General features: G+C 51.4%; 1 protein-coding gene across 1 annotated transcript in view; it reads right to left on the bottom strand.

Annotated features, from left to right (window-relative positions):
* The window catches only part of LOC136610641 (protein phosphatase 1H), a 103,475-nt gene extending 98,735 nt beyond the window's left edge, over positions 1 to 4,740 (bottom strand). The window contains exon 1 of the mRNA XM_066589855.1: positions 4,350 to 4,740. Within this exon, the coding sequence (XP_066445952.1) occupies positions 4,350 to 4,582 (233 nt within the window). The 5' untranslated portion in view covers positions 4,583 to 4,740. The remainder of the gene's footprint in view (positions 1 to 4,349) is intronic.
* Positions 4,741 to 15,011: the final 10,271 nt, after the last annotated feature.

Raw genomic sequence — 15,011 nt, 5'->3', positions numbered from 1 at the left:
ATATCTGCTATGTATCTGTGCAACAGTTTGGGACACACCGCCAATTTATTAGTAACAACCAGAGTGGTCTAGTCGTGGATAATTAGGAGCTATGCCCTACCACCACCCAGCCAACGACTGGCAGCTGTCTCTCTATGCGCAGCAGTCAATGGCTGGAGAGCGGAGTGGGCAAGGTTAGGCCTCATATCCACAGGCGGATCAGATTCTGCCCACAGGAGCCCGCAGCAGGATCCTACCCTGCCTGTGGCCATGGACATTTTTTTACCTATCCGGATCCTGTGTGGGTCTTCTTTCTTTTGCACGGCAGATGCATGCCAGTGCACCATGCGCATGCGCAGCACTTTTTTTTTTTTAAATCTCCCGCTTTCCTGCAGATTCGCGGCCTGTCTGCAGTGTCAGCTGCAGGTATGCCGCAAACTGGACAGCTTCCATTGACTACAATGGAAGCTGTTAGTGTGGGATCTGCAGAAAAATGGAGCATGCTGCAACTTGTTTTACGGACCGAAAGGTCCGCGAATCAAATCCACATGCTTTAATTAATTTAAGGATGCCCATGCATCCCTAGGGGTGGCTTGATTTGCCGATTCCGCAAATCAGATCCGCTCGTGGACATGAGCTTGGTACTGGTGCATCTTGTCTCCACTGGAAGAATGGATTATGAAATGGGTTGGGCGACTTGCGTTGTAGGGGAGGTGCATGTGACAGCCACAACTTCGGATTGCTGTACGCTACCAAACGCCCTGACATCTGCAGTCCTTGGTCCGCAGTAATTCTCTTAACCCTGGAGGAATGCCATCTCTTCTGGCCCCACTGGGCTGTCATCTCAGCTTCTGGCCCCTCAGACGGATTTTACACCGCTGTCCCATAATCTGCCCTTCCTACCTCCTGTCACGCATGGTGCTGTTCGGCCTTCTCGGCTAGCGCCTCAGCCGCTGACACTCTCCCCGCCAGCCACCCCCGCTGGATTCTTAGCTCCGACGAATGTTGAAGGCGGCCGCAATGTTACCTGATGTACCGCAGCATCAGCTCCTGGAAACTGCTCTGCCAGTGGTGATGCTGAAGGTGCTGTTTCTGGGCTGCAAGTGGCTCCAACTACTCTTCAGAGAGCCAACATCCCCTGCTGCAGGACCCGTTGCATCTACTCCAGCCACGGCACAGCCATGGTAAAAACAAAACAAAAACGCAGGGAAGCTCCGGATCCTGTGTGACCTCTACCAGGACGTCAGCCAGAGCTTTCGGGGCATAAACAAGGCGTTACCTGTCACTGTGCAGCTCTCCGCCCATATTTCTGGTGGAGACAAGATGCATCAGTACCCAGTAGCTCTTAGGGTTCTTTTAGATCAGAAAAATTCTCGTTTGACCAAGTGACTGTTTATCCCGGCAGATACAACGTTGGCTCGTTCAACAAGAATCATTCAACCTTTCACAATCGCTGTATTGGTGACTGAGGGGGACTGAACGATTGCTGGTTAAACTGAACGATAAGTGAATGAGCCAATGATGATTTTTTTGCCTACAGAGAATGATCGATGAACAAAAAGTGAATGATTATGGCTCGGTTGTTGGCTTGTGTTAAGACTGAACAATTATCGTTCACTTTCATTCATTTGAATGATTTTTTTAAACGGCAATCATTCCATCTAAAAGCCCCTTTAGCTGCAGCTCATGACTATCAAGGACAACCTCCTGTAGTCCTCTGTCTATGTGCCATTACTGAATAAATGCAAGTTTCTCCCAAACTCCTAAACAGGTCCATCCAGCAGACACTGATCAGTACGACTTGAAGAAGGCCTTAAGGCCGAAACGTTGGTACTATTTTGTGATGGGAGAATAACTCACCATTTTATTGCATCCTTATATGCTGCCACTTCAATATTTTGCGGGAAATCTCTAAAAGAGGATTATAAAGCTAGCGGCACGTCTGGCAGCGCTACGTAATCTCATTACCCGCACTGCTCAGGGCCGTTTACACCAATTAGCGTTAGAAAGAGCGAATGACTTTCGAGTTGGCTCATGCGAACAAGAAGTCGTTCAGTCGTTCACATTCGCTGTATAAGGACTGAACGAGCGCCACTTTAACTGAACGATAAGGGAATGAGCCGACGATGATTTTTATGCCTACAGAGAATGAACGATGAATGAAAAGTGAACAATTATCATCGTTGGTTAGACTCAAAAATCATCATTCCCTTGCCGGTCTGAATGACCTTTTTGAAGGATAATCGTTCCGTCTAAAAGGGCCTTAAGATTGTGAAGGAAAAGCCTGACGACAAGTTCTTGTAAGGGCTCATTCACATGGGCGAGAAGCTCGGGCGACTTTTTTGTGTTGCGAGACGCATGAACATGAACTCCATTCTTTTGGAATGGACTTATTCACAGGAGCGATTGTTTTCACTCACAGCGATACTTCCAGGAAAAATAAGAAATGTCGCAGCATCTTGTATCTTTTTGCGTTCCTTGGAGCGCTTTGCCCATTGTTTGCATGTACATATGGAATACTACTCTGTATGACACGTACCCGCTGTCACCTAGTGCGATGTCACATGTCCCCGCTGTCACCTAGTGCGATGTCACGCGTCCCCGCTGTCACCTAGCGCGATGTCACGCGTCCCCGCTGTCACCTAGCGCGATGTCACGCGTCCCCGCTGTCACCTAGCGCGATGTCACGCGTCCCCGCTGTCACCTAGCGCGATGTCACACGTCCCCGCTGTCACCTAGTGCGATGTCACACGTCCCCGCTGTCACCTAGTGCGATGTCACACGTCCCCGCTGTCACCTAGTCCGCTGTCACCTAGTGCGGTGTCACACTCCCCGCTGTTACCTAGTGCGGTGTCACACTCCCCGCTGTCACCTAGTGCGATGTCACACGTCCCCGCTGTCACCTAGTTCGATGTCACACATCCCCGCTGTCACCTAGTGCGATGTCACACATCCCCGCTGTCACCTAGTGCGATGTCACACATCCCCGCTGTCACCTAGTGCGATGTCACACATCCCCGCTGTCACCTAGTGCGATGTCACATGTCCCCGCTGTCACCTAGTGCGGTGTCACACTCCCCGCTGTCACCTAGTGCGGTGTCACACTCCCCGCTGTTACCTAGTGCGGTATCACACTCCCCGCTGTCACCTAGTGCGATGTCACACGTCCCCGCTGTCACCTAGTGCGATGTCACACGTCCCCGCTGTCGCCTAGTGCGGTGTCACACGTCCCCGCTGTCACCTAGTCCGCTGTCACCTAGTGCGGTGTCACACTCCCCGCTGTTACCTAGTGCGGTGTCACACTCCCCGCTGTCACCTAGTGCGATGTCACACGTCCCCGCTGTCACCTAGTTCGATGTCACACATCCCCGCTGTCATCTAGTGCGATGTCACACGTCCCCGCTGTCACCTAGTGCGATGTCACACGTCCCCGCTGTCACCTAGTCTGATGTCACACGTCCCCGCTGTCACGTAGTCCGCTGTCACCAAGTGCGGTGTCACATTCCCCGCTGTCACCTAGTGCGATGTCACACGTCCCCGCTGTCACCTAGTGCGATGTCACATGTCCCCGCTGTCACCTAGTCTGATGTCACACGTCCCCGCTGTCACGTAGTCCGCTGTCACCAAGTGCGGTGTCACATTCCCCGCTGTCACCTAGTGCGATGTCACACGTCCCCGCTGTCACCTAGTGCGATGTCACATGTCCCCGCTGTCACCTTGTCCGATGTCACACGTCCCCGCTGTCACCTAGTCCGCTGTCACCAAGTGCGGTGTCACATTCCCCGCTGTCACCTAGTGCGGTGTCACATTCCCCGCTGTCACCAAGTGCGGTGTCACATTCCCCGCTGTCACCTAGTCCGATGTCACACGTCCCCGCTGTCACCTAGTCCGCTGTCACCAAGTGCGGTGTCACATTCCCGCTGTCACCTAGTGCGATGTCACACGTCCTCGCTGTCACGTAGTCCGCTGTCACCTAGTCCGCTGTCACACTCCCCGCTGTTACCTAGTGCGATGTCACACGTCCCAGCTGTCACCTAGTGCGATGTCACACATCCCCGCTGTCACCTAGTGTGATGTCACACGTCCCTGCTGTCACCTAATGTGATGTCACACATCCCTGCTGTCACCTAATGTGATGTCACACGTCCCTGCTGTCACCTAATGTGATGTCACACGTCCCTGCTGTCACCTATTGCGATGTCACAAGTCCCTGCTATCACCTATTGTGATGTCACATGTCCCTGCTATCACCTAGTGCCATGTCACACGTCCCTGCTGTCACCCCCCCGTCCCCCTGCAGTCAGTGGTGGGGACACAGCAGCTGACGTCATACACACAGATGATGACGTAGGAGGGTTGGTAAGACTCACTCTGCGTAGCCGGTGCTCCATGGTAACCTCTTGGTCTCCTTGAGGATGAGGATCGGTCTGGCGATGTGGTCGGCCGAGCACTCCACCTCGTCCTGCGACAGCCCCAGGAACTCCGGTCTGACATAAGGAAACCTCATCGGTAACTCCGAGCCGTTGGCGTGATCCGAGCCGGAGCTGCCAGCCATGATTCCTCCCATGAAATTGGCCACAGCAGATTTCATCCGAGTGAGCATATTCCAGGCGGCACAGTGATGGAGACGGGCGGCTGCTGCCACCTGCTAGGGGACGGGGAGACAGCCCTGCAGGTTACTGCACCCCCGAGCTTACGGCTAAACCTCTGGTCATGTGACCCGCTCCCCGTCACGTGACGTGCCAGCCGCTCCGCCGCTGCTGCTGGGAGGACGCTGGCGACGTGTGTGTGGCGTGTGAGCTGTCATCCCAGGTGGACGGGGCGGGGCCAAGGTGGTGGCAGACACCGGTCTGACAGCTCTGGCACATAGACTTGTCGGACAGCTTCATCACGTCACCGAGGATGGAGAAAAGTTCTACGAATAGTCCCCGCGGACGCCGTCAGCGGACACAATAGTGACATTAACCCATTAACCACTGTGTTTGGGCTTACTGCTTAACCCATTAAAGAATGCGGCCCCATTTATTTTCCATTTTTGTTTTTTTCTCCTCACTTTCAAAAAACTCATAACTTTTATTTATCCATCAGCGTTGCTGTTTTAGGTTTTGATTTTTGCGGGGCGAGTTGTATTTCTCACTGGTATTATTAAATATAGTGAAAAAGTTTTTAAGACATTCGAAGTGGGGTAAAAATGGGAAAAAAGCGCAATTCCGCAATCTTTCGATGGTTTCTACGGCGCACACACTGCAGCAGAAATGCCATGATAACTTTATTCTATGGGTCAGTATGATTAGGACAGTCAAAGATTGATATAGTTTAGGTTTTTTTGCTGTACTACTTTTAAAATATAAAATAGTTTTAGAAGACGCCATCGTCTGCTAGCCATAACTTTTTTAAATCTTTCCATTGACCTAGATGTGCGAGGGCTTATTTTCTGTGGGACGTCCTGTAGTTTCTATTGGTACCATTTAGGAGTACATACAATTTTTTGATTGTTTTTCATTAAACTTTTTCTTGGAGACGAGGTGACCAAAAAAGTGTAATTTCGACGTTGTGTATTTTTTTTGGTTGCTGACATTCATCCCTCATGTCCACGGGGAAAATCAGGCCTGCTACCGATTCTCCATGGAGAATCCGTAGCGGGTCCCTCCTGCCCTGCGGACATGAGCGCTTAAAATAAGAATTAACTCACCTCTCGCACGTTCCGGATCTTCCCTTCTTCGCGGCTTCATCTTCTCTCCGTCGTGGCCGGATCTTCTTTCTTTTGCCCGGCGGATGTGCACGGCACGTCGAAAAAAGATCCGGCCGCGACGGAGAGAAGATGAAGCCACGAAGAAGGGAAGATCCGGAGCAGGTGGTTATATTCTGATTTTGGTCTCCCGCGGATCCGGACGGCTTCCATAGGCTTCAATAGAAGCCTGCGGGAGACCCGCACGAAAATGGAGCATGGTCCAGATTTTTTCATGCTCCATTTTTAAAAAAATCACTTTTATTGACCATCCGCAGGTATTTATCTACCCGTGGGTGGTCAATGCATCCTTATGGGATGCGGATCCGCATGCGGGTCATCCGCTGCGGATTTGAAATAATCTTTTGCCCGTGAACATGAGGCCTCAGGGTGCAAGACAAATAATGTGTTTATTTGATAGATTAGACTTTTAAACCGTTTGCACACGGCTGAGAAAAAGGCGCAAGATTTGTGCGTTGCGAGACACACAAATTGCGCACCAATATGAATCCCCATTCAGAATGGGGTCGTACACGGGAGCGATTATTTTTTCCCATATCGCATTAGGGGGGGAAAAAAACGCAGCATGTCCTATCTTTGGGCATTCTCTCGAATCGCCAATTGTTTTCTGCTGCAGCTGGAACAGGTTTCATCTGCCAACAGGTGGAGGAAACCCCACTCCCCTATCTTCACAATGAAGTCCGAAGTGAGCTCAATAGGCGACTACCAAACAGATGGATTGGCGATGCAGGTTCCGACAATGCTGAACTTCTTCCTTGGCCTCCATGTTTCCCCAGACCCTACGCATTGTGACTTTCTGCTCATGTATGATCTGTGAGGACGCATCACAGTAGCTGTTGCATCAGTCAGTCATGATACGTACAACCTGTATGGCAGGAACTTGACTGCAGCCTTCATGTTTGTTGAGTGACAAATGGGCTTACAGTGATCACCTCTAGAGATGAGCGAACGTACTCGTCCGAGCTTGATGCTCGGGCGAATATTAGCGTGTTCGGGATGCTCGTTACTCGTAACGAGTACCACGCGATGTTCGGGTTACTTTCAGTTTCCTCTCTGAGACGTTAGCGCGCTTTTCTGGCCAATTGAAAGACAGGGAAGGCATTACAACTTCCCCCTGTGACGTTCAAGCCCTATACCACCCCCCTGCTGTGAGTGGCTGGGGCGATCAGATGTCACCCGAGTATAAAAGTCGGCCCCTCCCGCGGCTCGCTTCAGATGCCTTGTGACTCAGTTAGCTGAGGGAAAGTGCTGGTGCCGGAGCTGCTATAGGGAGAGTGTTAGGAGTGAGTGTAGGCTTCAAGAACCCCAACGGTCCTTCTCAGGGCCACATCTATCCGTGTGCAGTACTGTGGAGGGTGCTGTTAGCAGTGTTGCAGAAATTTTTTTTTTTCAAAATCGGCAGTCTGCAGAGCATTGCGCCCCGCATTAATAGTCCAGGGACAGAAGTGGTGGTTAGGCAGGGAGAGTGTTAGGAGTGAGTGTAGGCTTCAAGAACCCCAACGGTCCTTCTTAGGGCCACATCTATCCGTGTGCAGTACTGTGCAGGCTGCTGTTAGCAGTGTTGCATATTTTTTTCTTTTCAAAATCGGCTGTCTGCAGAGCATTGCGCCTTGCAGTAATACTACAGGGAGAGAATTGTGTACGCAGGGCCAGAAGACATATATTATTGATTGAATATAGTCAGTGGGCCCTCCGTTTCCCAAAAAGGGAAACATTCTATTTGTCCTGCAGTCTTGCGCCAATTTATTTCCTGCCTGGGAAAAGTAACCGCTCTGCTGCACTTCATATAACTGCATTTCTGTGCAACACATATCTTATCTGATTGAATATAGTCAGTGGGCCCTCCATTTCCCAAAAAGGGAAACATTCTATTTGTCCTGCAGGCTTGCGCCAATTTATTTGCTGCCTGGGAAAAGTAACCGCTCTGCTGCACTTCATATAACTGCATTTCTGTGCAACACATATCTTATCTGATTGAATATAGTCAGTGGGCCTTTTCTTTTTTAAAAAAGGGAAAAATTCTATGTGCCCTGCCTCTGTCAGTCCTCAGCGTTCTGTGTACGTGTGTGGTGGCTGGAGATAGTAAAAAATTCATACGCAGCCAGCTACGTTTTACAGCAGGCTTGCGCCACTTTCTTTCCTGCCTGTGAAATTCCTTGCTCAGCTGTAGTTAATAACTCTGCAACACTAAAGTTCTGTGACACATTTGCAGGGGCACAACACAGTTATTAAACTTATTAATCAGTGAATAGACGCAGTGGGCCTTTCCTTTTACAAAAAAGGGAAAAAAGTATATTTGGCCTGCCTCTGACAGTCCTCGGGGCTCTGGGTACGTGTGTGCTGCGTGGAGAACGTTAAAAAATCAGACGCAACCAGCTACGTTTTACAGCAGGTTTGCGCCACTTTCTTTCCTGCCTGGGAAATCAAATCACTGGTAATACACCATGCTGAGGGGTAGGGGTAGGCCTATAGGACGTGGACGCGGGCGAGGACGCGGAGGCCCAAGTCAGGGTGTGGGCACAGGCCGAGCCAGTGCGGTGTCCAGGGGTAGAGGCAGGGCCAGACCGAATAATCCACCAACTGTTTCCCAAAGCGCCCCCTCGCGCCATGCCACCCTGCACAGGTCAAGGTGCTCTACGGTGTGGCAGTTTTTCACAGAGACGCCTGACGACCGACGAACAGTGGTGTGCAACCTTTGTCGCGCCAAGATCAGCTGGGGAGGCACCACCAACAGCATGCGCAGGCATATGATGGCCAAGCACCCCACAAGGTGGGACGATGCCCGTTCACCGCCTCCGGTTTGCACCACTGCCTCTCCCCCTGTGCCCCAACCTGCCACTGAGATCCAACCCCCCTCTGAGGACACAGGCACTACCGTCTCCTGGCCTGCACCCACACCCTCACCTCCGCTGTCCTCGGCCCCATCCAGCAATGTCTCTCAGCGTAGCGTCCAGACGTCGCTAGCGCCACAGTTTGAGTGCAAGCGCAAGTACGACGCCACGCACCCGCACGCTCAAGCGTTAAACGTGCACATTGCAAAATTGATCAGCCTAGAGATGCTGCCGTATAGGCTTGTGGAAACGGAGGCTTTCAAAAGAATGATGGCGGCGGCGGCCCCGCGCTACTCGGTTCCCAGTCGCCACTACTTTTCCCGATGTGCCGTCCCAGCCCTGCACGACCACGTCTCCCGCAACATTGTACACGCCCTCACCAACGCGGTTACTGCCAAGGTCCACTTAACAACAGACACGTGGACAAGCACAGGCGGGCAGGGCCACTATATCTCCCTGACGGCACATTGGGTGAATTTAGTGGAGGCTGGGACAGAGTGAGAGCCTGGGACCGCTCACGTCCTACCCACCCCCAGAATTGCGTGCCCCAGCTCGGTGGTGGTATCTGCGGCGGTGTATGCTTCCTCCACTAAAGCACCTTCCTCCTCCTCCTCCTACGCAACCTCTGTCTCGCAATCAAGATGTGTCAGCAGCACGTCGCCAGCAGTCGGTGTCACGCGGCGTGGCAGCACAGCGGTGGGCAAGCGTCAGCAGGCCGTGCTGAAACTACTCAGCTTAGGAGAGAAAAGGCACACGGCCCACGAACTGCTGCAGGGTCTGACAGAGCAGACCGACCGCTGGCTTGCGCCGCTGAGCCTCCAACCGGGCATGGTCGTGTGTGACAACGGCCGTAAGCTGGTGGCGGCTCTGCAGCTCGGCAGCCTCACGCACGTGCCATGCCTGGCCCATGTCTTTAATTTGGTGGTTCAGCGCTTTCTGAAAAGCTACCCCCACTTGTCATACCTGCTCGGAAAGGTGCGCCAGCTCTGCGCACATTTCCGCAAATCCCACACGCACGCTGCCACCCTGCGGACACTGCAACATCGGTTTAATCTGCCAGTGCACCGACTGCTGTGCGACGTGCCCACACAGTGGAACTCTACGCTCCACATGTTGGCCAGACTCTATGAGCAGCGTAGAGCTATAGTGGAATACCAACTCCAACATGGGCAGCGCAGTGGGAGTCAGCCTCCTCAATTATTTACAGAAGAGTGGCCCTGGTTGGCAGCCATCTGCCAGGTCCTTGGAAAATTTGAGGAGTCTACCCAGGTGGTGAGCGGCGATGCTGCAATCATTAGCGTCACCATTCCTCTGCTATGCTTCTTGAGAAGTTCCCTGCAAAGCATAAAGGCAGACGCTTTGCGCTCGGAAACAGAGCCGGGGGAAGACAGTATGTCGCTGGATAGTCAGAGCACCCTCCTGTCTATATCTCAGCGCGTTCAGGAGGAGGAGGAGGAGCATGAGGAGGATGAGGAGGAGGGGGAAGAGACAGCTTGGCCCACTGCTGACGGTACCCATGCTACTTGCCTGTCATCCTTTCAGCGTGTATGGCCTGAGGAGGAGGAAGAAGAGGAGGAGGAGGATCCTGAAAGTGATCTTCCTAGTGAAGACAGCCATGTGTTGCGTACAGGTACCCTGGCACACATGGCTGACTTCATGTTAGGATGCCTTTCTCGTGACCCTCGCGTTACACGCATTCTGGCCACTACGGATTACTGGGTGTACACACTGCTCGACCCACGGTATAAGGAGAGCCTTTGCACTCTCATTCCCGAAGAGGAAAGGGGTTCGAGAATGATGCTATACCACAGGGCGCTGGTGGACAAACTGATGGTAAACTTCCCATCCGACAGCGCTAGTGGCAGAAGGCGCAGTTCCGAGGGCCAGGTAGCAGGGGAGGCGCAGAGATCATGCAGCATGTACAGCGCAGGCAGGGGAACATTCTCCAAGGCCTTTGCCAGCTTTATGGCTCCCCAGCAAGACTGTGTCACCGCTCCCCAGTCAAGGCTGAGTCTGCGGGAGCACTGTAAAAGGATGGTGAGGGAGTACGTAGCCGATCGCACAACCGTCCTCCGTGACGCCTCTGCCCCCTACAACTACTGGGTGTCGAAGCTGGACACGTGGCCTGAACTCGCGCTGTATGCCCTGGAGGTGCTTGCTTGTCCTGCGGCTAGTGTCTTGTCAGAGAGTGTGTTTAGTGCGGCTGGGGGAATCATCACGGATAAGCGTACCCGCCTGTCAACCGACAGTGCCGACAGGCTTACACTCATCAAGATGAACAAAGCCTGGATTTCCCCAGACTTCTCTTCTGCACCAGCGGTCAGCAGCGATACCTAAGCAATACGTATTCTGCACCCGCGGATGGAAGCATCGTTCTCTCTCACCATCCAAAACGGGGACATTTCTGCTTCATCAATCTGTGTATAATATTCCTCCTCCTCCTCCTGCTCCTCCTCCTGAAACCTGACGTAATCACGCCGAACGGGCAATTTTTCTTAGGGCCACAAGGCTCACTCATATAATTTTTCTAAACAATTTTTATATGTTTCAATGCTCTTAAAAGCGTTGAAACTTTAACTTGAACCAATTTTTCGTTAAACTGGGCTGCCTCCAGGCCTAGTTACCACTTAAGCCACATTAACCAAAGCGATTAATAGGTTTCACCTGCCCTCTTGGTTGGCCATGGCCAATTTATGGGATGTACATTAGTACTGTTGATACAGCAATTTTTGTGGCCCCTCGCCTACAGTGTAATCATAGCAATTTCTATGTTCTTCGCCTGCACTCATGGTACAGAAAGGTGTGTGGGGTTGGCCTACACTTTAGCTACATAAATGTAACTTGTGCCTTGTCTATACTGCAGCTACTGAAATGGAACGAAGACTGCGCTCCCACTATACTGCTGCTTCGGAATTGTTACTGGGGCCTGTCTTGAGTGCTACTATTACTGAAATGGAACGCATACTGTGCTCCCCCTATAATGCTGCTAGTGATATGTTAGTGGGGCCTGTCCTAATGCTACGGCTGAAATGTTACTAATTATGGGCTCTGCCTATACCGCTGCTAATGGTATGTCTCTGGGGTGTGGAAACAGAGGCTTCCCAAGGACATGATGGCGGCGAGGCCATTTCCCACCAACGCTGTTACTGTTAAGGTGCATATAACCACGGACACGTGGAGAGGACACGTAGTGCCTCAAAAACATCCCCCGCCACAGCCCACTTAATCCTGGCCACATTCCGAAAACCAACAAAATAAAACCGCGCTACTAGGTCCGCAGTCACCAACACATTACCACCAACGCGGTTACTGTTAAGGTACATATTACCAGTCTGACTGGGGCATGCAGTGTGGGCCGAAGCCCACCTGCATTAAGCACGACATTACTACCTCAGCTGTGTTGGGCAATGCAATGGGATATTTTTATGTACCGCCGGTGGGTTCCAGGGAGCCACCCATGCTGTAGGTGCACACGGAGTTTAACCTACATGTGTCCACTTGTAAAGAACCCCAGTCTGACTGGGGCATGCAGTGTGGGCCGAAGCCCACCTGCATTAAGCACGACATTACTACCTCAGCTGTGTTGGGCAATGCAATGGGATATTTTTATGTACCGCCGGTGGCTTCCTGGCACCCACCCATGCTGTGGGTCCACAGAGAATTATAAATGCATCTGAAAGCACATCTAAAGAACCCCAGTCAGACTGGGGCATGCAGTGTGGGCCGAAGCCCACCTGCATTAAGCACGACATTACTACCTCAGCTGTGTTGGGCAATGCAATGGGATATTTTTATGTACCGCCGGTGGGTTCCAGGGAGCCACCCATGCTGTCGGTCCACAGGGACTTCACAATAGGGGGTTGTACCTGCCTGTGTCTATGAATTAAAAAGCCCGGTCTGACTGGGGCATGCAGACACCTTGACAGAATGAATAGTGTGTGGCACATAGGTTCCCCATTGCTATGCCCACGTGTGCAGCTCCTGATGGCGGTGGCACAGGATTATATTTCTCATTGCTTCTGTACAGCATTGTGGGCTATCGCACCGCCCCTTTTAAAGAGGGTCGCTGCCTAGCCGTGCCAACCCTCTGCAGTGTGGGCCTGCGGTTCCTCGTCATGGCAGACGCACTTATAAATAGACATGAGGGTGGTGTGGCATGAGGGCAGCTGAAGGCTGTGCAGGGACACTTTGGTGTGCGCTGTGGGGGGGGGGGGGGGGGGGGGTTGGTCAGCATGTAACCCAGGAGAAGTGGCAGTGGAGTGTCATGCAGGCAGTGATTGTGCTTTGTTGGAGGTAGTGTGGTGCTTAGCTAAGGTATGCATTGCTAATGAGGGCTTTTCAGAAGTAAAAGTTTTTGGGAGGGGGGGGGGCCCACTCTTGCCGCTATTGTGGCTTAATAGTGGGACCTGTGAACTTGAGATGCAGCCCAACATGTAGCCCCTCGCCTGCCCTATCCGTTGCTGTGTCGTTCCCATCACTTTCTTGAATTGCCCAGATTTTCACACAAGGAAACCTTAGCGAGCATCGGCGAAATACAAAAATGCTCGGGTCGCCCATTGACTTCAATGGGGTTCGTTACTCGAAACGAACCCTCGAGCATCGCGATAATTTCGTCCCGAGTAACGAGCACCCGAGCATTTTGGTGCTCGCTCATCTCTAATCACCTCTGATGGTGACAACATTTTATGATGACGTGCAACAAAACTTTTTGAGTTTCTGTTTCCAGTGAAATCTTACATTTCGGCATCTCAATGTCATTAAGGCTAGCTGCACACGAAGAATCCGGATTCCACATGCAAGTTCCCACAGCAGATTCTGGCTCTGACCACGATCAATGACTCCATGTACCTTCAAAATCTGTATTGTGTATGACTGCGAGGTCATGCGCAGTACTGATTTAAAAAAAAAAATAAAATGTATTCCTGCGCCGTTGCTAAATGATGACGTGGGTACCCGCGGCACCTCCGTAATGTCAATTGCGGATGGGCTGCGGGTTGGATGGCCTCCATTGCACGGAGTCTGCAGCAAAATAGAGCATGCTGCAATTTTTCCTCCGCTCACAGAATACATGAAGCCGGCTTAAATGTGAGTTATGAATGTTTCAAATTGGGAAGATCATTTGTAATAACCCTGTATATATATGTATATATATTTAGGGCGCGTTCACACTGGTATCAGCCTCAGGCTGCCTCTAGACGGACGGAAATTCCATGGCGGGATTTCCCACAGGATTTCCGCTGCTGGAAGTCTGCATTGGATTGCGTTAACAAATGCAATCCTATTTAGGCGGCCGCGCGAAATCTCGCGCAGGAAACAAACCGCGGCATGCTCTATTTCTGTTCGAGGCTCACAGAGCCCCGCACAGAAACGTCATTGCCCGGCCGCTGGCTCCGGTCTGTGCATGCGCCAGCTGCCCAGCAAGCTGGCACATCAAACAGCCGGAGCCGCGTGCGCGGGTGAGTACGCGCAGCTCTCTGCAGGTGCTCGGGTCGGGTCCCGTGGCGAGAATCCTCGCAGCCGGATCCGACCCGTCCGTCTGCAGGCGGCCTCAGCTAGGCTGGCTGCACACGGGCATATTTGCATTGCGGAATCTGGAGCAAATGCCGCACATAACATGCTATTGAAAAACGCTTTTTCCTTCACACAAATGGAAAACAATTGCTGGCGGAGGTAAAATCGCACATGTTCTATTTTTGCACGGATTCCGCTGGGACAGTTTCCATTGAAGTCAATGATCTGATTTGCGTCCCTTCCACAATGACATTTCAAAAGGGTCTCGAATTCCGAGAAGTGGTAGAAGTTTAAAAAAAAAAAAATCTGTACTGCACATGTCCGACGGCAAGCCGTGCAGACCAGCCACAGTACAGAGAAGATACAGGAAAGGAAGGCACACACGGATGCTGGCTAGGCACAGGGCCAGATACCGCTGCGGGCTCCTGCATGCGCAATCTGACCCGGTCGTGTGCAGCCGGCTTTAACCATTTACATTTCTCTGGTCTTTTTGAGAAGCAGAAAAACAAAATGTAACGTTTCCATTGTTTTCCCCATTTATTTCAATGGATTTCTTAATAACAATGGAAATATTTCAGTTTATTTCCATTTAATTCATTTTCTTTTTTTCAAATGGAACAAATGGCGCAGCTGACTGTTCTATTTGTTCCATTTGAAAAAAGGAAATGAAACAGAACAGAATTAAATGGAAATAAACTGAAATATTTCCTTTAAAAGAAAAACAAAAAAACATTGAAATAAATGGGGAGAACGGTGGAAACATTTAATTGCATTTTTATTTCCGTTTTTCTGCTCCTCAAATGGAACAAAAAAAACCAGAAATGGTTAACTGACCCTAATGCCAATGTGAAAGAGCCCTTAACCGGATGTGGTGTGGTTTGTTATCAAAACAACTCTGCCTATGGGCTCCTGTCCACAGGCGTATGCGTAAAATGCTGCGG

Source organism: Eleutherodactylus coqui, chromosome 2, assembly GCF_035609145.1.
Source record: "Eleutherodactylus coqui strain aEleCoq1 chromosome 2, aEleCoq1.hap1, whole genome shotgun sequence".
Lineage (NCBI taxonomy): Eukaryota > Metazoa > Chordata > Amphibia > Anura > Eleutherodactylidae > Eleutherodactylus > Eleutherodactylus coqui.
This window is presented reverse-complemented; position numbering and strand designations above follow the sequence as displayed.